The sequence below is a fragment of the Sorex araneus genome, chromosome 3, assembly GCF_027595985.1.
Source record: "Sorex araneus isolate mSorAra2 chromosome 3, mSorAra2.pri, whole genome shotgun sequence".
In the NCBI taxonomy this organism is placed as follows: Eukaryota; Metazoa; Chordata; class Mammalia; order Eulipotyphla; family Soricidae; genus Sorex; species Sorex araneus.
In genome coordinates this window covers 73,102,003-73,123,863 of record NC_073304.1, presented here as the reverse complement: position 1 = coordinate 73,123,863, position 21,861 = coordinate 73,102,003, and the positions used below count along the sequence as shown (strand labels likewise).

The 21,861-nt window shown below is 58.6% G+C and overlaps 4 protein-coding genes across 4 annotated transcripts; 3 read left to right on the top strand and 1 right to left on the bottom strand.

The window, feature by feature from the left end:
* Window positions 1-53: 53 nt before the first annotated feature.
* NOP9 (NOP9 nucleolar protein) lies at window positions 54-9,418 on the top strand. The gene is made up of 10 exons (XM_004609669.2): window positions 54-360; window positions 1,527-2,003; window positions 5,161-5,271; window positions 5,472-5,613; window positions 5,733-5,925; window positions 7,194-7,334; window positions 7,746-7,871; window positions 8,022-8,258; window positions 8,482-8,587; window positions 9,176-9,418. The coding sequence occupies exons 1-10, from the start codon at window positions 114-116 to the stop codon at window positions 9,331-9,333; spliced, it is 1,938 nt and encodes a 645-aa protein (XP_004609726.2). The 5' UTR covers window positions 54-113; the 3' UTR covers window positions 9,334-9,418.
* Window positions 9,419-9,490: 72 nt separating this feature from the next.
* Window positions 9,491-11,763, bottom strand: CIDEB (cell death inducing DFFA like effector b). The gene is made up of 5 exons (XM_004609668.2): window positions 11,632-11,763; window positions 11,289-11,433; window positions 10,414-10,563; window positions 9,943-10,133; window positions 9,491-9,818 (listed from the first exon to the last, which is right to left on the bottom strand). The coding sequence occupies exons 1-5, from the start codon at window positions 11,670-11,672 to the stop codon at window positions 9,680-9,682; spliced, it is 666 nt and encodes a 221-aa protein (XP_004609725.2). The 5' UTR covers window positions 11,673-11,763; the 3' UTR covers window positions 9,491-9,679.
* A 2,416-nt stretch (window positions 11,764-14,179) lies between these two features.
* LTB4R2 (leukotriene B4 receptor 2) lies at window positions 14,180-15,256 on the top strand. The gene has a single exon (XM_004609437.2). The coding sequence runs from the start codon at window positions 14,180-14,182 to the stop codon at window positions 15,254-15,256; it is 1,077 nt and encodes a 358-aa protein (XP_004609494.1).
* Window positions 15,257-20,116: 4,860 nt separating this feature from the next.
* Window positions 20,117-21,202, top strand: LTB4R (leukotriene B4 receptor). The gene has a single exon (XM_004609667.3). It carries the CDS (start codon window positions 20,141-20,143, stop codon window positions 21,200-21,202), a length of 1,062 nt encoding a protein of 353 aa, XP_004609724.2. The 5' UTR covers window positions 20,117-20,140.
* Window positions 21,203-21,861: the final 659 nt, after the last annotated feature.

The following is a 21,861-nucleotide window of genomic DNA, read 5'->3' as shown; positions in this document are numbered from 1 at the left end:
CTGGGAGTCGTCGCGGGGCTATGACGTTTCACGCGCGTCCCCAGTTCGCCGGCGTGTCTGAGCCCTGCGGGAGCCGGGTGAGCTCTCGCCCGCTGACAACCCCCGCTGCACCCATGGGGCTGGCTCCGCGCTCCCCCCACAAAGCGGGGCGCCGGTTCCAAGCTGGCGGCACCCGAGGGCGCGGGGCGAAAGGGTCGAGGCGGCCCCCAGCGGGGCGCCAGCGGCCACCCGGCCCGCCGCGCGAAGGGCGCTCGGAGTCGGCTCCGGAGGCGCCCCCTCACCTGAGCCCCGAAGCCCTGGGATATTTTCGCCGAGCGCTGTCGGCTCTGAAAGAGGCTCCCACGAGCGGAGAAGAAAGAGGTAGGGAAATTTAAATTTGAACAACGACCCTCCCCCCATCCCTTGCTCAACTGAATCTCCTCTCCCCTCAGCCCCTACTTTTTTTTTGGGGGGGGGTCACATCCGGCGATGCACAGGGCTTATTCCTGGCTCTGCACTCAGGAATTACCCCTGGCGGTGCTCAGGGGACCATATGGGATGCTGGGATTCAAACCCGGGTTGGGCACGTGCAAGGCAAACGCCCTACCCACTGTGCTATCGCTCCAGTCCCTCTGCCCCTACTCTTATAGCTGTCTCCTAAACAGTTCTCTGCATACTCACCTCTTGGCCTCTGTGCCCACTAATCGTCAGCCTGCTGAATTATTCTAATTATTTTTCCTTATTCATTTTGGTGTCGGGCCCACAACCTGCAGTGCTTAGGGCTTATTCCCAGCTCTGTGGTCAGAGATCATTCCTGGTGATGCTTGGGGGACCATATGGGATGCCAGGGATTGCACAGGGATTGACTGCATGCAAAGCAAGCACCTAACCCCTGTGCTATCCTTCCAGCCTAATTTCTTTAAAAACATGAAGAGTATACTCTTCTCAGCCCACTCACTGCTGAATCCCTACACCTCCCTACAGCAAACCCCAGCGCCCCCATCAGAAGAAAGAGGTAGGTTGGAGATGGGACCAAGAGAGGAGCTTCTGGGCTTATAAAAGCCAGGGCCTAAGTCCCGAGAGATAATATTCGAGGTCCGGGTAAGATGCTTGCCTTGCACGCCATCTCTTGGCACCCCACATGGTCCCCTGAGCCTCAGGAGTGATTCCCCTGAGTGCAGAGCCAGGAGTAACACTGTAACACTGTCATACAAATACGCCATGGGTAGCTTGCCAGGCTCTGCTGTTCGGGTGGGATACTCTTGGTAGCTTGCCGGGCTCTCTGAGAGGGACGGAGGAATCGAACCCAGGTAAGCCGCGTGCAAGGCAAATGCCCTACCTGCTGTGCTATCGCTCCAGACTGGACTGGAGCCAAGAGTAAGCAAGAACACCCAGGGGATGGGCAAGGGCATTTTCTTGCATTCCCGTGGCCAGGGGACTTGGTTTCCTCTCACCTCTCCTCGTCCTCTCACTCTGCACGCCCCGGGATGGAGCGTAATTTATGCTCCTCTGCGCCTCTAACTCACTTCTTTTCCTGGTGTCCTCAGAGCTGATGGTGCGCAATGTGTTGAAGGAAGTGGAGGAGCAGGCCCTCGCTTTGGCCCTGAACCGGACCGGCAGTGAGATGTTGCAGGAACTCTTGGAGTTGAGCCCCCAGAAACCGCTGTGCCGAGTGTGGGCCGCCCTGCGCTCCAACTTACGCTTGGTGGCGTGTCACCGATGTGGCGTGCATGTGTTGCAAAGTGCTCTGCTGCAGCTGCCTCGACTGCTGGGGAGCCCGGCGAAGGATGTGCCGGAGGAGGAAGAGGACGAGGAGGAGGGGGAGGACGAGGAGGAGGGAAAGGACGGACCCTTGGAGACCCTGGAAGAGCTGGTCCTGGGTCTCGCCTCTGAGGTGTGTGCGGACTTTCTCTCCTACTGTGGAGACACACACGGCAGCTTCGTGGTCAGAACTCTGCTGCAGGTGTTAGGCGGGACTGTTCTGGAGTCGGAGCGAGCGAGGCCCCGGAGCTCCCAGGCACCCGGTAAGTATGACCCACCAGCCTAGTGGGGAGCTTGCGGAAGGGAGGGTGTAGGGCATTTAGCAGTGAGTGGGCTGAGAAGAGTGTACTCTTCATGTTTTTAAAGAAATTAGACTGGAGGGATAGCACAGGGGTTAAGGTGCTTGCTTTGCATGCAGTCACTTCCTGTGCAATCCCTGGCATCCCATATGGTCCCCCAAGCATTGCCAGGAATGATTCCTGAGCACAGAGTCGGGAATAAGCTCTAAGCACTTACTGTGGGCTCATTTGGTGTTGTGGGCCCAACACCAAAATAAACAAAGAAAAATAATTAGGATAATTCAGCAGGCTGACGACTAGTGGGTACAGAGGCCAAAAGGTGAGTCTACAGAGAATTGTTTAGGGGACAGCTGTAAGAGTAGGGCAGAGGGGAGAGGTGATTCAGTTGAGTAGGGAGTGGGGCAGGGAGGTTCGTTGTTCAAATTTAAACCATAACCCACAGTAAGAAAAAAGTTATAGGGCTGGCAATATATCTCAGTGGGTTGAGCAGGCCGGGTGTGATCCTCAGCACCGCCTGTCGGCCCCACTAACACGTCTCCATGAGGAGCACTCCAGAGCACAGCCTGGAGTGGCCCCAGAGCACTGCCTGGTGTGGCCCAACCCCAATTGTTTAGTTATTGGTTTGGGGCCACATCTGGCAGTGCTCAGGGCTTACTCCTGGCTCTCTGTATGGGGTCACTCCTCGTGGTGCTCAGGGGACAATATGGGGTGCTGAGAATTGAATTGAGAATTGAAGCTTGTCACATGCAAGACAAGCTTCTTAAGTTGTTGTGTCTTATTTCTCCATCCTCCCTCCCCCCTCCCACACCACCAGTTGATCAGAGGAAGTGCATGCTTTGTATGCTAGAGCCCTGAGTTTGATACCTGATACCACATTCTTCCCGAACTAGTATCAAGACTGACTCCAGGGGCTGGAGCGATAGCACAGTGGGTAGGGCGTTTGCCTTGCACATGGCTGACCGGGTTCGTCAGCATCCCATATAGTCCCCTGAGCACCGCCAGGGGTAATTCCTGAGTGCCGAGCCAGGAATAACCCCTGTGCATCGCAGGATGTGAATCAAAAAGAAAAAAAAAAAAGACTGACTCCAGAGTGGGGGCAGACAGTCTCTCTCCAGCCCCCTATACTTCTGGAGTCCCCGGCAGCCACACCCACATGTGAACTCACTTACCATGTAAACTTATGCCCAGTTAAACATTCTGGAGTTTCTGGAGTGCATGGCTGCAAGTACCAACAACTCTGAACTCTATAATACTGACATCCCAGTAGGAGCACACCAAATTAGATGGAAAAGTAACATAGCTGCCAACTAAGCTTAAACAAAACCACCAACCAAAAGACTCCATTAACAACAACAGCTTAGTAAATAAACCCTCAGACAAGAACTTAATGTGCCTTTAGTGAGATACAACAATTTTCACAAATTTTCTTTCATTGAAGTATTTGATAATTGCATTAGCCATTTGGTTGTAATAAACAATATAAAATATTTTGTGCCTGCTAAGGGGGTAAGCAGGTTGTGAAAATAAGTGGTTGTGAAAATGGGACAATGGTGGAGGGAAGGTCACACTGATGATGGGATTGGTGTTGGAATACTGAATGCCTATAATGAATGCATCATGAAAACCTTTGTAAACTATGGTGTTTAAATAAAGGGTGGGGTGGGGACCAACCTCAGCACCATCAGGTGTGACCCCGAAACAACAAAGAAAAGAAAAGAAAAGAAACTTAACTCAGGCTCCAATTCAAGAAAAGAGTTCAGGAGACTACTGTTTTTTTTTTTTTTTCTTTTTTCCTTTTTGGGTCACACTCCAAGATGCTCAGGGGTTACTCTTGGCTTATGCATTAACTCCTGGAGGTGCTGGGGGACCATATGGGATGCTGGGAATCGAACCCAGGTCAGCCGTGTGCAAGGCAAACGCCATACCGGCTGTGCTATCGCTCCAGCCACCCAGGAGACTACTCTTAACTATGTGCAGATCACTTAACATTCTTTCCTCTTTAAAGTTGCCGTCCCTTCCCTTCCCTTTGTTGCTGCCTTGGTGGCCAGGGTCACACTAATGTGTGACCCCACAGGGGATCTCAGCAGTTGTGTTCATTTCACTGGGGTTCGGAGGGGAGCATTGGGAGGTATGATTGGAGGGGGAGTGGCATTGGTGTTCATGCATGTGATTGCTGGGAAGGGCTGCAGGACTCTGCAGGGTGGGCATACACACTCCCGTGGCACGTGAAGCCCCACACTGTAATGCTGAGTCCAAACTCTGCATGTGAGTGGCACAGGGGTGGAACTCACGGACTTCTGTTTGCTAGGAAGGTACCTGTAGCCACCGAGCCATCTCTGCATTGTTATTCTGTCTGTTTCTTTCTCACTCTTTCACTCACCCGTGGCTCCAAGCCCATTGCTTGACCAGTCACTGTGGGCAGAACTTATGAGAGCCTGCACTACTGGTGACCGAACTAAGGGTTCCCGCCTGCAAAGCCTGCACTCCAGCCCTTTGATCCATCTCTTCTGCCCTCACTCTGTTCCATTTAAAATATACTGGTTGAGGGGCTGGAGCAATAGCACAGTGGGTAGGGCGTTTGCCTTGCACGCGGCCGACCCGGGTTTGATTCCCAGCATCCCATATGGTCCCCTGAGCACCACCAGGAGTGATTCCTGAGTGCAGAGCCAGGAGTAACCCCTTTGCATCGCCGGGTGTGACCCAAAAAGCAAAAAAAAAAAATACTGGTTGAGGGGCTGGCGAGGTAGTAACAGTGGACAAGGCACTTGCCTCACATGGCCAACCGAGATTGATCCCTGGCATCCCATATCATGAGCACCAGGAGTGATCCCTCGGCACCACCAAGTATGGCCTCAACTCTGGGCAGGTAAGGGTTGGAGAGTCAGGATGAGGCTTCATAGTTCCTGGAACCGCTTGATTTCCTGGCTTGAAAGATGACTGTACCCTGTGGGCTCTAGGGAAGCGGCTGTCGTTTCTTAGAAATCTGACAATAGAAACAACACAGGTCATTTGTGCACGTGAGCAGAGACGTGAGTTGTGCCTGGTGTGCGTCTGCACTCGGCATCCACGGCAGGGTCTGGACGGTGCCCTCACCCCTGCCGTGTTCTGCATCTCCCTTCAGAAGCACAGAGGGCCCCCGCGCGGGAGTGTAAGCCCACTGACTTCGAAGTCCCTGCAGCCTTCCTGAGCCGCCTTCAGGATGTGTGCTCCTGCTTTCTCAAAGACCTTGCTGGTAAGGATGGGAGGGAGGAGGACCCAGAATCTACTTCCATCACACCAGCCGGCCCGTTTCCTGCCCCTTCCCATCTGGTCTCACGTTGCAAAGACACTGTCTAGACCTGTCCAGTCCTTCTGGACCGGATTGCGGTTTGTACATCAGATCACACGGCTTTGTGGAGCGCTGCTTTTATTATGTTGGCCCTGTCCCCACAGTATTTGTCACTGACAAGATCTCCAGCTTCTGCCTTCAAGTGGCCTTGCAAGTCCTACACCGCAAACTGCCCCAGGACTGTGCCCACCTCTGCAGCGCCGTGATCAGCTACCTCAGCAGCCGCCAGTCCGCAGCCGATGGCAGGTAAGGTCAGGACCTGGGCACCTACCAGGCTGATGGTGCCAGGTGGAGCGAAGAGGGCGAGGGACGGGAGGTGGGCGGAGGGGGGCGTGAATTGGGCCTGAGGAACTCTGTGTCCCTAGCCCCCTGCTGCTCTTCCTGCGGGATCAGACGAGTTCCAGGCTCCTGGAGCAGTTGCTGCTTGTGCTGGAGCCCCCAAGGCTGCAGAGCCTCTTTGAGGATCACCTGCGGGGGCAGCTGCAGAGCCTGGCTGCGCATCCTATCGCCAACTTCCCTCTGCAGCGCTTGTTAGATGCGATCACGAGCCCGGCATTGGTGAGTCGAGCTGCTCAGGTCTGTTCTGTACCCAAACCCGTTGGAGGTTTGTTCCCGGCACTTTTAGTTTTTCGTGTTTGTGTCTTGGTCAGTGTTCCTTCCAGCCACTGTCTTTGAAAATGTATTCCTGGGGCTTTCCCAGGGCCTAGTAGAAAGTGGCATCTTCCCAGAAAAGCTGTGTCCTGGGTTCTCTCGGGAGCCGGAAGTCTGACATACATGGAGTTGACAGCTTGAGATTCCATGGTCCACTCAGACACCTACCTGCAGATTTACAGGAGAACCAGAGCTGCTGCCAGGCCTCTGTTTCCCTTGGCCGCTCGGCCCCAAGCCGTCATTTCTTTGCATCTCACAGGCTGGGAGCTGGGGAGGAAGAATTCTGGAATTCTAACTCTAGAATTTGGCCCTCCTGGCAGTGTGACCACGAGAGCTCCTCCCCATGTGACACAACCCCTCTCAGCTCCCCTGAAGACTGTCCTAGACTTGAGTCAGTGTCTCAGTGCTTTTTTTCTTTTCTTTCTTTCTTTTTTTTTTTATAATTGGGGGCATCCTTGGTGGTGCTCAGGGCTTACTCCTAGCTCTGTGCTCAGGGACTGTTCCTGGCAGGGCTCGGGGAAACGTGATGTGAGGGATTGAACCTGGGTTGGCTGCATGCAAGACAAGGGCCCTACCCATTGTACTAGCTCTTCAGCCCCTTTCTGCTTTGTCCCTTTGGTATTTGAGCCACACCTGCCACTGTCTAGGGGCTGCTCCTGGGGGTACCTGGGGAGTGATATGTTGTCAGGGGCCAGAGAGACAGCTGGATGGGCTGAGCACACACTCTGCATGCAGGACGCCTGGATTGATCCCGACACCACCAATTGTGACCCGAGGACAGAAAAACAAAATGTGCAGTGCCGAGATCAGATCCAGGCCTCCAGTGGGCAAAGTACATGCTCCAGCTCTTTGGCCCATTCCCTGCCCCCTCAGTGATTTATTTATTTGGGTGTGTGGGGGGGGGCATCATACCCAGCAATGCTCAGGTTTCACTCCTGACTGCACCCAGGAATTACTCCTGGAGATGCTTGGGGGACCATATAGGATGCCAGGGATTGAACCCGGGCCGGCGGAGTGCAAGGCAAAGAAATGCCCTACCCACTTGTACTGTCACTGCAGCTGGTGATTTATTTTAAGCCACGGGTTATCAGCTGCCTTTAGCAGTGTGATTTCTCTTAGAGACTAACCCACAGTTACCCAAGTACCAAAAGTCCTTCCTCCGTGTCTCTCCTCAGCTGGCCCCCGTCTTTGAGGAGCTGAGCCCTGCCCTGGAAGCTGTGCTGGCACAGGGTCATCCGGGCGTGGTCGTGGCCCTCGTGGGCGCCTGTCGCAGAGTCGGTGCCCACCAAGCCCAGGTGCTGCAGCTGTTGCTGGAGGTGAGTGGGCGTCATTCAGACGTTCCTGCCTTCAGTTCTGCTTCTCACCTTGCGGGTTCTTGATACCTTTGGCTCAAGTACTCAAGATTCTCTCTCATGCTGACTGTGTGCATTTGTGATCGTGAAGGGTCCAGCGCCCGGGGAGTTCTCAGGTGCCAGGGGGAGAACATGAGGGAGGCCCAGGGACTCCTGAGAGTCCTGAATTGAGAACTCTCTCCTCCGGGACTGTCACCAGAAAGTGAATTTCAGGAGTAGATATCTATTTGGCATCTTTTGTGTTCAGGGGGGTGGAGGAGGTGGGGCAGGCTGGCTGAGCTGCCCGCATGGAACCTGTATTCTCTCAAGGCAGGTGAATAGGCGCCCCGTGGAGGCTCTAGAACAAGGGTCCAGCTCCTCTGCCCTCCCCTGCAGGCATTCCACTGTGCAGAGCCCACGTCCCGCCAGGTGGCCTGCGCGCCCCTCTTTGCCACCCTGCTGGCATATGAAGTGTATTATGGCCTGACGGAGGAGGAGGGCACGGAGCCCTCGGAGCACCAGGTGAGTCCGGGAAGCAGCCAGGTGGGTGGGCCCTGGCCTCCCCTTTCCCTCCCCCCAACACACACGTGAGGGTGGCGAGTCTGAGGCTCATCCCGATGGAGTGGACAGTTCAGCGGCTGCCTCCTCCAAGCCCCGTCTCTGTCTTCCCAGGCGGAAATGGCCGCAGACCGGGCCCTGGGGGACGTGACGGTCCCGGGGTCCCTGCTGCTCCAGCATCTGCTGCACTTCTCCACGCCGGGGCTCGTGCTGCGCAGTCTGGGCGCCCTGACAGGACCCCAGCTTCTGGCGCTGGCCCAGAGCCCTGCAGGCTCCCACGTGCTGGACGCCGTCCTGACCAGCCCCTCGGTGACACGCAAGCAACGCCGCCGCGTGCTGAAGACCCTGAAGGTCAGTTCTGTGCCCACCCCCATCTATGTCGGGCACCGCTCCCCCAGGCCTGGGCTCAGGAGGGAGGGGGGTGGCTGTGCGGCTCCTGGACCCCTGGGCACATGGCCTTCAAGTCCCAGAGACTCACCCTTCAGGCCGCCCCCTCGCACCGCGGCCCCAGCACGGGCTCTTGTGGTCGGCCCTGGGGGGGACCTGCTTTGCCTTCTCGCTTGTCTCCGTGCAGGGACAGTATGTGGCTCTGGCCTGCAGCCGCCACGGCAGCCGCGTGCTGGACGCCATCTGGAGTGGAGCTGCCTTGGGGGCCCGGACAGAGATCGCTGAGGAGCTCGGTGAGTGCCTGCTCTCCCCTGGACCCTCCCCGACGTCCCCTGATGTGTGTGTCCCTCCCCCCCCCCCCCCGCCAAAGTGCTCGTGTCTGCACGCTCGTGCCAGTGAGTGGACTTGTCTCAATTCGGAGGCTGACTCTGGCTGTGGACTCTCAGCCTGCTCGCCTCTCCCCTCTGCTGCTTGTGCAATCCTTTGCTCTCACCTTTCTCCCACCCCAAGCCAGGCTCAGGTCTAGGAAAAATGGACCTTCGTGGTACAGTAACTGAGCACCCATACCTTGAAAGTTGTAACTATGTCCTAAACTACAATAGTTTTTTTTTTTTTTTTCCAATGGACCTGGGCAGGGAAGGTGTTTGACTTGCATGTAGCTGACTGTCTTCAGCCCCCAGCACTACATAGGGTCCCTCAAGCACTACCTGGAGTGACCTATGAGCACAAAGCCAGGAGCAACCTCTGAGCACTATCAGGAGTCCTCCTTCCCCCCAAAACCCAAACAGTTTCAAAGTGGACCTTCCCTCCAAGTAGAGCTGCTACGAGCATTTTGCGGGTGACTTGATGGGGACACTGAGCTCGAACGGTTCCCTTTCCAGGGGAGCGGAACCAGGAGCTGCTCAGAGACCCTTTTGGCCACCATGTGGCTCGCAACGTGGCCCTGACGACCTTCCTGAAGCGACGAGGGGCCTGGGAACAGCAGCAGGGGGCCGTGGCCAAGCGCAGGCGGGCTCTGGAGTCCATCCTTGGAGACTAAAGCCTGACCGAGGGGCCCCGGACTTTCCCGAGCTGGGACTGCAGTCGAGTCTTCTTAGTAAATGTTTTTATATTTTTATTGGAAATGTTTTCTTGCTGTGTTCTGGGGGAGTGGGGGGGGGGGTGGGGGGAGGGTGTGAAGCACTGTGGCCTCTCAGGGTAAGTGGGAAGCTGGACTCCGTTCTTCAACCCGGGCAAGATGAGGGTGAAGCCCTTGCTTATGGGGTCCGAGGTCCGTGGGGGCCTTGACCCCCTTGTCTCCCATGTCCGAGGGTCCCTGGCCCAGACATGCTCCCATTCCAGAGTGTGCCCGGGTGTGCGCCCGGGGCTGATGCCTGAGGCACTTCTCAGTGGTGGTAGAGCCGGTTCTGGTTCTGCCGCTGCAGCTGCTCCACCCCCTCCACCACGTGGCGCAGGGTGGAGGAGACGCCCAGCAGCACGCTGCCCATGCCCTGCAGCAGAGTGGACAGCCAGCGCAGCAGCTCCCTGTGGGCAACAGGACAGCGTCAGCCGGGCTGAGAGGGTCCCAGAGGCGGGTGCCGGCGGGTGGGGGCAGGGGTAGGGAGGGAAGAATGCGGTGTGGAGGGGGTGAGGGTGGGGGGATGAGGACCTGAGGACTTTCTTGGGGCCGAGTCCCTGGAAGTCACAGCTCATGGAGTAGAGCCCGTAGAACGTGGCTTTGACATTCAGGCTGCCGAAGAGGTCTCGAGGGTTTTGCTTGTACACGTCAAATGTGATGCTGGCGATGTCCTTGCTGTGCTTGGGCTTCTCCCGGCCTAGGCCATATGACAGCACCCCACTCTGTAGGGCACCCCCATCAGTGCCGCGTCCCCTCAGCCTACTCAGAGCCCCCATCCATGCCGCATCCCCTCAGCCTGACACAGCACCCTTGTCAGTGCCACGTCCTCTCACCTGACAGCACCTCCATCCGTGCCACATCCCCTCAGCCTGAGCCTCAGCACCCACTCCCGCCATCCCCAGGAAAGTGCCTGTGCCAGCTTTCCCAGGGTGCGCCACCCACTCCCCCCCCCCTTCCGAGAGCAGGATAAGCCTGGGAGAGAGACAGCGGGTGTGGCCTCACCCTGAGAGGGCTCCACCTCTGCCCGGGCTCCAGCACCATCAGGCACGTGTCGTCCTCCAGCATCTGGAAGAAGTCCTCACTCTCCACGGTGGTCCCGTCCTCCTCCAGCACCAGGGTGGGCTCCCCGCGCAGCGTGAGGGTCTCCAGGGCCTGCAGGTGGCAGGAAGCAGGCGGGCAGAGGAGGCCCAGGGCCAGACCGTGCCCTCTTGGCAGCTGACACCTGGGCGTGGCTGCATACCAGGACGGTTGGCAAGCCCAGTGCTTTGCCGGCCCCTCAGGGCTCTGCCTAGGGGCTGTTGTCGAGGGGCTGAACCTTTTCCCCTACTGCTTTGCTCCAACCCCAATGTGTCTTTCCCCAGTCCCTCCAAGCCGCTGCGGGCTCGGAATTGGAGTTACCCAGACTCACCCTCCCCTCAGCCTCAGCTGAGTCTCAGCTCACCTCTGGGGCCTCCAGAACTTTTCCCATCTTTAAGTAATGTACCTAGCACCAGGTATCCAGTGAGCATTTCACACTCATCATCCTCTCCCACTTCTTCCTGCATGCCTAGGAGGTATTATTCCCACTTGATTGATGAAGAAGACGTAGCTTTGGTAAATTCCCAGGGTTTGGTTTTGTTTTTTGACCAGCAAGTGGTCGAATAGGATTTGAGAGCCGTACATGGCCATACATGGTCGTATAAGTCCATGCTAACATCTGGGTTCCATTCCTCTGCCCGTTCTGTCTATTCCCCTGCTCTCTGGTGAGGCTCCGTACCCTGCCCTAGCCCTCAGAGGGCTGGATGGCCATGGAACCTCAGCCCTTTCTGCTGGTCAGCCCAGGTACCCACTCTTCTGTCCCTTGGCTGACCCTGAGTTGGAGCACAGGGACCACCCACCTTCTCCAGCAGTTCCTGGTATGTGGCTGCGGTTAACCCTTTCCTGATGGTCCGCTTGTGATCACAGACACGAAAAGGTCGCGGGGGTGGGGGTGCAGGGGTCCAGACCCTTCGGCCAACCTCAGAGCTGACGTTTGAGACGGACCTGGTGATTGGGGAGAAAGGGGCGGGGGGGAGGGTTTCTGGGTTAGGTGGGGGGGAACGGTGAGGTCTAGGTTCGCAGAGGGAGAGGGATCGAGACCTGGGGTGCAAGTGGGGGGAGGAGGGTCAGGACAGACCCCAGCAGGAAGAGAGGTGGGGAAGGCCCACTCCAGAGTTGGGAGGAGGGGAGAGTCGCGCTCACCTGAGCAGGCTGCTGGGGTTCAGGGAAGACAGGAGCTCCATGGTGGCTGTGAGGGGGCTGCCTGTCCTGGTGGGCTGGGTGTTTCTCCGCTGTACGGGTGCTGTTTTCTACTACAGAGCCGGGCTCTCAGGCCCTGTCAGGTGGGGCTGAGTCAAGTCGGACTCTGGTCCCTGTGCCTGGCCAGGAAGAAGGACAAAGTCCAAGGGGAGGGAGAGAGGGAGGAATCTGATGGGGTCTCAGGGAAGGCTCGAGGCCCAGACTTGCCCAGCAGATGTCGTGGGACACTGCGTGCTGTGAGGGCAATCAGGAATCCTAAAAAGAGGTTGGAACCTATGGGTGTCTTTTTTTTTTTTTTCTATAGAGGTTTTCTAGGGACAGTTTTCAGGCTCCCAGCCTGTGAGAAGCGGCGCTATGTGATCTGAGGTGCGTGCTGCCACCTGCTGAGAAAGCCAGGAACTGCAGCTTTAGGGCGGCTGGGGAGTGGGTGAGGGTGGGGGTCATGGGGGTGGAGGGAGGAGGAGGGGAGGGGAGAGAGAATGCCCAAAGGTTGTGGGTCCAGGCTCCCTGCCTTCCTGCTTTCCTGTTCCTCCTGGGTTTGGGTCTGGGACTGGCTCCATATTTCTCTAGGCTCCATTTCCAGAGCTGTGGGACAGTCACCTGGATCAGTCACATCCTCACCTTTCTCCTTTGGCCACTGCATGGGCATGAGGTGACATGAAAAGGGGTGGGGGACACGTCCTCCGATGGCATCAGGACTTGGGCTTTCGGCAAACCACATCCCATCTCTGCTTTCAGCTGCAGGTGATCCAGACCCTTTCTCAGAAGCTGGGACACCGGGACTGGGAGCTCAAGTCTCTCTGTTTCCGGGAGGAGCCTTGTCTGAAGCTACGGTAGCTCACTCAGCCCCCCTAAGGACAGGCTGCAAGTGAGCACGGCATTGGGCTGCTGGGGAGTGCACCCGGGTATGCACAGCCTGGCCTTCTGGAAGGTTCCTGTGTTTAGTGGGGACCTCAGGATCACACGCTCTGTGGTGTTTCTCTTGCTCCCCTTGCCCTATGCCCACACTCCTGCTTCCTGAGCTGCCCTGCCAGATACAGGACTAGCCTTCCCCTGAATCAGCCTCTGCTCTGGAGGCACACAAACTGCAGCCATCCTGATGTCCGGGCTCCCAAGGGGCCCCCAGCACTGGCTGTTGACTGGGCCTTCTCCCAGCTCCTTCAAACCCATCGGGTCTCATACATATATGTTGGCTTTTTGAGTCACACCCGGCGATGCTCAGAGGTTCCTCCTGGCTCTGCACTCAGGAATCACTCCTGGTGGTGCTTGGGGGACCCTATGGGATGCCGGAGGAGATTAAACCCCAGTCAGCTGCATGCAAGGCAAACACCCAACCCGCTGTACTATTACTCCAGCCCACTGACCTCCGATATTTTATTTTCCGAGCGCTGCCTGGCCTCCACCCAGAAGCTCCTGTCGGCCGCGCCCTTCATTTCTTCTTGGCACTGTTGTAGGTGGTAATGTGGTTCTTCATGGTTGGTTACGGGGGATGATGCTGAAACCAGTTATAAGTCCCTGACCCCTCTGTGTGATGTCCCCTTCAGCCCCCCAGAACTTCATGCCGTTCCTGGGGCAGGGCTTGAGACAGGAAGTGAGAGGAGTAGGTGGGAAACTGAAGAAGGCAGGTTCAGCGCCATATGGAGCCTGGACCTAGGCAACGATTGAGCACTGAGAGGGAAAGGGCTGGGTGACCTCTGTGGGGCGCAGGCCACGGAAGGCCGGAAACCGTGAGGGCTAGTGGAGGAGAGTACTGGGGTCAGAGCTGGCCATGGAGGGGGGGAGAAGCTGGACCCAGGGGCAGCATGCAGGGGACTCTCTGCTCACCTCGCTGCTGGGAGCCTGATCTGCATCTATGCAGCTTATCTGGTATCTCGGAGAGGAAGCTCTCGCAGGCCTGGACAAGTTCACCATGGGAAGGAGCGCAGGGCTGCAGGGAGGGGCCTAGGGAAGGGCTGGAGGACTCACACCTCTCCCTCCCCACTCTCGCCTCACCCTCTGGAAGCCTGACAGGCACAGCAGGAGCAGGAGCCGACTCCTGGGCCACGGCGGTCTGGCCTTGCAGCTCCCCCAGACCCTGGTCCTGGCTGGGTAAGCGAAACTGCCTACGTGCCTGGGCCTGGCCACTCACTCTCATCACTCCCAATCTGCGGAGAGAAACAGTGTGTGTGTGGTGGTGGTGGTGGTGGTGGTGGGGGTGGGGGTGATTCTGGGGTGGAGATGGGGAGATGGTGCACGTACACAGCGTGTCCCAGGAACTCTGCTGAGTCCCAGGCAGATTTTGGGGCTGAGAAGGTTGTGACTGCGATGTGGCTGACAGCGCAGGCGGCTTAGGGCCCAAACAGAGATACTTGGGGTTCCAGTTGGGGCAGGCTGCAGGGGAGTGGCAGGGAGTCAGCCCCTTCTCTCTCCCCTCACCCCCAGGCAGCACAGGCAACGCCCCACCCTGAATGCCGGATCTGGCCCCTTTCAGGTCCCCCAGAGGTGCAGAAGGATGTCGGTCTGCTACCGCCCCCCAGGGAACGAGACGCTGCTGAGCTGGACAGCCTCGCGGGCCACGGGCACAGCCTTCCTGCTGCTGGCCGCGCTGCTGGGGCTGCCGGGCAACGGCTTCGTGGTGTGGAGCCTGGCGGGCTGGCGGCCGGCGCGCGGAAGGCCTCTGGCGGCCACGCTCGTGCTGCACCTGGCGCTGGCCGACGGCGCGGTGCTGCTGCTCACGCCGCTCTTCGTGGCCTTCCTGCTGCGGCAGGCGTGGCCGCTGGGCTTGGCGGGCTGCAAGGCGGTGTACTACGTGTGCGCGCTCAGCATGTACGCCAGCGTGCTGCTCACCAGCCTGCTGAGCCTGCAGCGCTGCCTGGCCGTCACCCGGCCCTTCCTGGCGTCGCGGCAGCGCAGCCCGGCCGTGGCGCGCGGACTGCTGCTGGCCGTCTGGCTGGCCGCGCTGCTGCTCGCCGCGCCCGCCGCCGTCTACCGCCACGTGTCGGGCGACGGCGTGTGCCAGCTGTGCCACCCGTCGGCGGTGCACGCGGCCGTGCACCTGAGCCTCGAGACCCTCACGGCCTTCGTGCTGCCCTTCAGCCTGGTGCTCGGCTGCTACGGCGTGACGCTGGCGCGGCTGCGGGGCGCGCGCTGGGCGGCCGGGCGCCAGGGCACGCGGGTGGGCCGCCTGGTGAGCGCCATCGTGCTGGCCTTCGGCCTGCTCTGGTGCCCCTACCACGCTGTCAACGTCGTGCAGGCCATCGCCGCTCTGGCGCCCCAGGAAGGGGCCTTGGCGCGGCTGGGCGGGGCGGGCCAGGCGGCTCGCGCGGGAACCACGGCCTTGGCCTTCTTCAGCTCCAGCGTCAACCCAGTGCTCTACGTCTTCTCGGCGGGGGACCTGCTGCCCCGGGCCGGCCCCCGCTTCCTCACCAGAATCTTTGAGGGGTCCGGGGAGGCCCGAGGGGGCGGCCGCTCTAGGGAGGGCACCATGGAGCTCCGAGCCACGCCCAAGCTGAAAGTGGTGGGCCAGGGCCAGGGCAATGGAGACCCCGGGGGCGGGGCGGAGAAGGACCTTCGGGGATGGGGACCCTGATAGCCCAACCCCTGGCCGGGCCTGCCCCCTGCCGACCCCTTTCCGGCCCAACCCTCCGAACTCGAGGAAGCGCTCTGCAGAGCCTGGGAATCCCTCTCTGCGCATCAGCGAGGGGCTGGCTGGGCAGAGTCATTGTATACCTGGGGCAGGTCCAGGTACCCCCACACCAAGGAACTTCAAGCAGTGGTGATGGTGAAGTGAATGAAGGTTCTGGGCTTGCAGGGGGGCATGTGGGCATGCACCCCCCCAACCACCGTGAAGCAAGGGGCCCTTGCCCGACCCCGGTGTCTGTGTGTGCCCCTCTGGTGGCCGTCGTGCACAAGCCATTCTGAAGGCGCCTGTGGTCCAGCAGGGGCGCCCAGACCCACCCGCTCTGGAAACCAAGCAAGCGCTATGGGAAGGAAACACGCGGGGTTTGGGGGAGGGGAGGACATGGGCTCCATTCTCTGCGGTGTGTCAGAGCCAAGTGGTTGGGGGCGGGGGTGGGCAGGGCGCTGAGTGTGGGGTTTGAGAGGAGGGTTTCCTGTTCCATCTGTCTGGAGTCCTTCTTTCCAGAGTTGATGGGTGATGAACCGGCCCTGGGAGCCTTAGAATTTCAGACTTAACCTTCCTCTTTGGGGTCCACTCTCCACACAGAGGCCACTGGCCTGTCAGGGAGGCCCCAAGCAGGTGCTACTCACCCTGGGCAGGCTACTGAGGGTAGGGGGGAGCAGTGAGGGTACTGAGGACAGGAAGTTTTCAGTGCATTGTCTCCTGCCTCTCTCTTCTGCCTTCTCTGCTCTTTTATTTGGGGGCTGGGGGTTGGTGTTCAGGGACTGCTCCTGATTTGGTGCTCTAGGCTCACTCTTGGAGGTGGAGTGCTAAGGATTTTAAACCTGGGCCTCCTCCATGCAAAATGTGGGTTCAGCTAATTATTACTATTACTTGTTTTAATTTTTTTTGAGGGGGGAACCACACCTGATGATGCTCAGGGAGCGGTTAATCCTGGCTCTGAGCTCAGGGATTCCTCCTCCTGGTGGTGCTCAGGGGACCGTATAGAATGGAACCCAGGTGGGCCTCAAGCAAGGCAAGTGCCCTACCTACTGCACTTTCTCTCCTGCCCCAGGGCTCAGCTTACTGAGCTGTCTCTTCAGCCAGATAAGATAGTGTGTGTGTGTGTGTGTGTGTGTGTGTGTGTGTGTGTGTGCGCGCGCGCTCGCGTGCGTGCTTCATGGATGGAACCCAGGCCTTCCACATACAGGGCATATGCTGTACCACTGACCTGCGTTCCTGGCTTTGCCAAGTCTATCTCCTCCTAAGATAGCTCAGCTATTCACTTTTTTTTTCTTTTTGGGTCACACACACCCGGCGATGCACAGGGGTCACTCCTGGCTCTGCACTCAGGAATTACCCCTGGCAGTGCTCAGGGGACCATATGGATGCTGGGAGTCGAACCCGGGTCGCTGCCTGCAAGGCAAACTCCCTACCTGCTGTGCTATCGCTCCAGCCCCCAGCTCAGCTATTCTTGACCTCCACTGCCACACCCAGTACTTCTCACCACTTGCTTTGGGACTCTCTTTAGAGCTAAATGCTTCTCTGGATTCTGACACTTTGTAGTTGTCATTTTTGGACCACACCTGGCGGTGCTTAGAGTTCAGGAGAGCTGGGGGTCCATAAGAGTGCCTGTGGTACCATGTGGAGTGCCAGGGATCAAACCTGGGCTAGCTGTGTACAAGGCAAGCTCCCTACCCACCGTGCTATCTCTCCAGCCCTGGATTCTGATACTTTTTTTTTTTTGCTTTTTGGGTCACACCCAGCGATGCTCAGGGGTTACTCCTGGCTTTGCACTCAGGAATTACTCCTGGCGGTGCTTGGGGGACCATATGGAATGCCGGGGATCGAACCCGGGTCGGCCGCATGCAAGGCAAACGCCCTACCCGCTGTGCTATCGCTCCGGCCCCGGATTCTGATACTTTTGAGTGTGGGGTATAGGATAGGATTCTTTAGGATTCTGTAGACTAGTGAACTCATAATAATGTGCTCAGGATTTTCCCTGTTTCAGCACTAAAACTCTTTTGTCCCAGTCCCACTGTCTGCCTGGTGACCTGAGGGGTCACCCAGTCTCTGCTTTAGTGACTTTTGCACCACCCAGGCAGAGGGCAAATGGGAACAAAGGAGATCCAGTCCTCCATGTTATGCCAGGGGCATAGCTTGGCACTTGAGTGACAGTGGTAGTGCTTAGAATGTCTATCTTGAGTGGAGGAAGGAAGGGCATCGAGGGGCTAGAGAGATATATCCCTGTAGCACGGTCATCCCGTTGTTCATTGATTTGCTCGAGTGGGCACCAATAACATCTCCATTGTGAGACTTGTTGTTACTGTTTTTGGCATATTGAATATGCCACGGGTAGCTTGCCAGGCTCTGCCGTGTGGGCGAGATACTCTTGGTAGCTTGCTGGGCTTTCTGAGAGGGGCGGAGGAATTGAACCCAGGTCGGCTGTGTGCAAGGCAAACATCCTACCTGCTGTGCTGATTCCTCCATCCCGGAGAGATAGATAGTACAGGGTTAAGGCGTGTGCCTTGCATCACACTGGTTCCATTGCTGGCACTGCATATGGTCCCCCCAAACACCAGGGTGAGCACAGAGCTAGGAGTGAGCCCTGAGCACCACTAGGTGTGGCCCCCAAAACCAAAAAGAAAAGAATGATCTGTAAGAGAGATGGAGCTGGCGAGGCTGCTGAGTCAGAAACTTCCATCTCCAAACAGCCCAAAAGGGCTTTTCCTGCCAGCCCTCGCTGGGGCAGAGGCTCCCGGCTTGCTCTGCCACATCCCCACGACTCACACCCCTGTGCGGTCGAAGCTCTTCCTCAGTACTGCATGCACTTCTTGCGGTTTCATGCTCTGGGTTTCATCACATCCTCTGCCCCACAGTTCCCGGGACTGCTCCGCTATGGCTTTTCTTAGCAGAGGGACCGAGGGCACCAGGAGGGCGAAAGGACCGTGCTGACGCCACTGTGCCCAAGAGCCACACAGCACCTTTCTGAGAAGTGGCAGGGGAAGGGAAGCAGGTGGGCTCAGGTCCTGCTTGCAGTGAAGACTTTGCCATGCTGAGCGCTGCATCAGAGGTGGAGGAAGCAGACAGCCTCCTGGCTTCTTCTTTTTTTTTTTTCCTCTCCTGGCTTCTTATCACCGAGGGGTAGACAGAGTGGCCTGGGGACTGCTGCTCTGGCCGCTTTCCTGGTCCCCTCCCGCTCCGCACTGCCCCCCTGGCCATCAGCTGCCTGAGCTCCTTCATGGTTGTCCTTATGTAACTTTCTCTGTTTCTAAGGTGAAGCTGGGCAAGGTGGGGTAGAGGCAGTGCTGGGCTCCTTGCCTGGTGCCCAGGGCTGATGCAGGCTCAGGTGGCAGGGCAGCCTAGTGGGCAAGCACATGAGAAACCCACAGGCAGGCAGAAGCAGGGCATAAGGAAAAAGGGAGGAAACGGGCGCTTGGGGGACCAGCTGGACTTTGGCTTCTACCAGAGAAAAGGGAGGACTGGTAGAGTGAGAACAGAACCAATGGAGAAGGAGTGGAGGGTGGGGTACTGCAGGGTGCCCCCCTCCCAACTCCACTCATGGCATGATGACATGTACCCAAGCCAAAGACCAGGTGTGGCCCTCTCACCCATCTGGTGACCTAACTGTGCTCCAGACCTGGCCACAGCTGTAGTCGATACTTCTCGATAATCTTGAAATCTACATTGTTCACCCCAAATACCAAGATACTCAACATCCTGGGCTCACAGTCTGAGCCCGTTGCCCTCTCTGGCTTCCATCCTTTGGTCTCTCCCATGATGTAACTCAGGACTCGATTCAGTTCTCCGGTCTGGACCTGCAGTGGAGACCACACCCTTGGTATTCACTCTTCTCACCCCTCTTTCCTCTCTCACTGCCCCTTCCTGGACACTTCTGCTCTGGCCCCACCCCTTAGGGGAAGGTGGGGGTTCCCTTGGAACAGAGCCTGTCCCCCCACGGTGGAGGGAGAGGGGAGGCGCTTCAGCTCCACCCTTAGGAACATTTGCCTTCCCCCCTCCCCTGCCCCCCGAGGGACTTCCTCTTGGGCTGGTTTAGCAGACGGCACTCAGACCTGGGGCCAGGCGCCCCTGGCACTGGACAGAGTGCGTGTCAGCTGCACCACGTTGCCCTAAGCCCCAGGATTGGCACCAGCTTCCGACAGTACCGGGAAAACCTGTAAGTAAGAATCCTGGGTGTGAGGGTGGAGGTAGGGGGCAGCTCAAGAAAAAGGTGCAGCGAGATTTTAGAGAGCATGATGGGCGGTGGGGGGGAGGAGAGAGAGCCTGATGGTTAGATAAGTGAGTCTGGAGAACTTGTCCTTGCTGCCTTCCTGGGGGTCCTCCCATCCCTGAGGTGTCTAATGCACCCTGGGCATTGCTGGGGAGAGGGGGGAGGTGACTGGAGGCAGTCAGAATGACAGAGGGACCAAACAGCCCGGCATGGGGTAGAGTGACTAGCTTTTAAGGGGTGTAGCATTGGTGGAAAAAGTCCATCCCCAGCCGCGCCCCCCCCAGGCTGGCTCTGAGTTTCAGGGTCTCTTAAGGGGAAAAGGGCTGAAGGGCCGGGAACCTTGAGTGCTGTTGCTCATTATTTTGCAATTGGGTCTGTGGGCAGGAAGGGGCCTGATGGCCCAGTTAGGAAATGAGTCTTTGTGCTCAGCCAGATACCCTGAAGTCAGATCCGCTGGCAGTGTACAGTGGGGGGGTCTGGAGGGGGCAGAGCAGGGGAGGACACCAGAACTTTCGACCTGAGAGGCCTCAGGACCAGAGAGTCTGGAGCCTCAGGAAGCCCCCCCCACACCCCACCCCTCCACCTCATGGGCGTTGTCGGGCCTCACCCTCCAGGTGCTTCCAATGGCTGCCAACACTACGGGCCCCGCCGCGCCCTCCGGAGCAAGGGCCTCCTTCATCCCGTCGCTGGCCAGCTGCCTCCTGTCTGTGGCGCTGGCCCTGGGGCTTCCTGGCAACCTTTTTGTGGTGTGGAGCATCCTGGCAAAGATGCGCAAGCGCTCGGTCACAGCCCTGCTGGTGCTGAACCTGGCAGTGGCCGACCTGGCCGTGCTGCTCACCGCCCCGTTCTTCCTGCACTCTCTGGCCCGCGGCACCTGGATTTTCGGCCTCTTTGGCTGCCGCCTGTGCCACTACGTCTGCGGCGTCAGCATGTATGGCAGCGTCCTACTTATCACCACCATGAGTCTGGACCGCTCGCTGGCTGTGGCCCGGCCCTTCCTCTCCCAGAAGCTGCGCACCAAGGCGGTGGCCTGGCGGGTGCTGGTGGGCATCTGGGTGGTGTCGGTGCTCCTGGCCACGCCGGTCATCGCCTACCGCAAGGTGGGTCTGACGCCAAACAACCGGACAATGTGCTTCTCGAAGTACCCCACGAACAACGACAAGGCTTTTCACCTGCTCTTCGAGGCCATCACCGGCTTCCTGCTGCCCTTCGCGGCCATCGTGGCCAGCTACTCGGACATCGGGAGGCGCCTGCAGGCGCGCCGCTTCCGCCGCAGCCGCCGCACCGGCCGCCTGGTGGTGCTCATCATCCTGGCCTTCGCCGCCTTCTGGCTGCCCTATCACGTGGTGAACTTGGCCGAGGCGAGCCGCGCGCTGGCCGGAGCGCCCCTGATGGCCTCGGACCCCGCGGGCAAGCGCCTGAGCCTGGCCCGCAACGTGCTCATCGCGCTGGCCTTCCTGAGCAGCAGCGTCAACCCGGTGCTCTACGCGTGCGCGGGCGGCGGCCTGCTGCGCTCGGCCGGCGTGGGCTTCGTGGCCAAACTGCTGGAGGGCACCGGCTCTGAGATGTCCAGCACCCGCCGCCTTGGCACCCTGGGCGGCCAGACCGTGCGGGGCGCCCCTGTCCCGGCCGAGCCGGGTCCCACCAACAGCCTCACGGTGTCCCGCGACGACCCTCCGGAGTGAAGCGCGCAGAGCCAGGATCCGGGGCTGTGGCGGAAGGATGGAGGACGCATCGGCTGGGGGTGCGGGGTGCCCTTGCGGGGGTCCTGACCCGCTTCTGTGGCCCAGGAGAGGACCAGGATGGCGCGGGGAGGGTGGAACGGGGCGCGAGGAGAGGGAGGGGCGTGGCGGAGCCAGGGCCCGGCTGGGCGCGCAGCTCTATTAAAACCAAGTCTGAAATCGGGGCGACTCTGAGAGCCAGGCGTGTGTTATGTGGGATTGTGGCGGGGGGGGGGCGTACAGGAGCACCCTTCTGGGGGTCCCGCTCAAAGATTGAGAGGCATCTTCCCCATCACTGTGCCGTTAAGTTTTGGGAGAGGCATTAGAAACAGACCTAGGGGGAGCTGGAAAGACCCTGTGAGGCTAAGACTCTTGCCTTGCACACCGCTGACCTGGGTTTGGCTCCCGGAACCCCATATGATCCCCTGAGCCCCAACAGGCGTCATCCCTGAGAGCAGAGCCAGGAATAATTCTTGAACACCACTAGGTGTGGCTCAGAAACCAATACCAACCAACCAATCAAAAACAAACCCCAAACCAAATCCCCCCCCCACCAAAAAACCCCAAACAAACAAAAACCGCAAAACCCAGAACCCAGACCGAGGGCCCAAGAGAGAGCGCAA

Bases quoted from the DNA above. Each gene is read 5' to 3' on its own strand.
- CIDEB (XM_004609668.2), bottom strand. From the start codon at position 11,672: ATGGAGCTCCTGTCTTCCCTGAACCCCAGCAGCCTGCTCAG. The intron at 11,434-11,631 runs GTGAGCGCGACT...CCCAATCACCAG, and splicing joins AACCCCAGCAGCCTGCTCAG to GTCCGTCTCAAACGTCAGCT. The intron at 9,819-9,942 runs GTCCTCATCCCC...TGTTGCCCACAG, and splicing joins GGCCCCAAGAAAGTCCTCAG to GGAGCTGCTGCGCTGGCTGT.
- LTB4R2 (XM_004609437.2), top strand. From the start codon at position 14,180: ATGTCGGTCTGCTACCGCCCCCCAGGGAACGAGACGCTGCTGAGCTGG.
- LTB4R (XM_004609667.3), top strand. From the start codon at position 20,141: ATGGCTGCCAACACTACGGGCCCCGCCGCGCCCTCCGGAGCAAGGGCC.
- NOP9 (XM_004609669.2), top strand. From the start codon at position 114: ATGGGGCTGGCTCCGCGCTCCCCCCACAAAGCGGGGCGCCGGTTCCAA. The intron at 5,926-7,193 runs GTGAGTCGAGCT...GTCTCTCCTCAG, and splicing joins CGATCACGAGCCCGGCATTG to CTGGCCCCCGTCTTTGAGGA. The intron at 7,872-8,021 runs GTGAGTCCGGGA...CTGTCTTCCCAG, and splicing joins CGGAGCCCTCGGAGCACCAG to GCGGAAATGGCCGCAGACCG.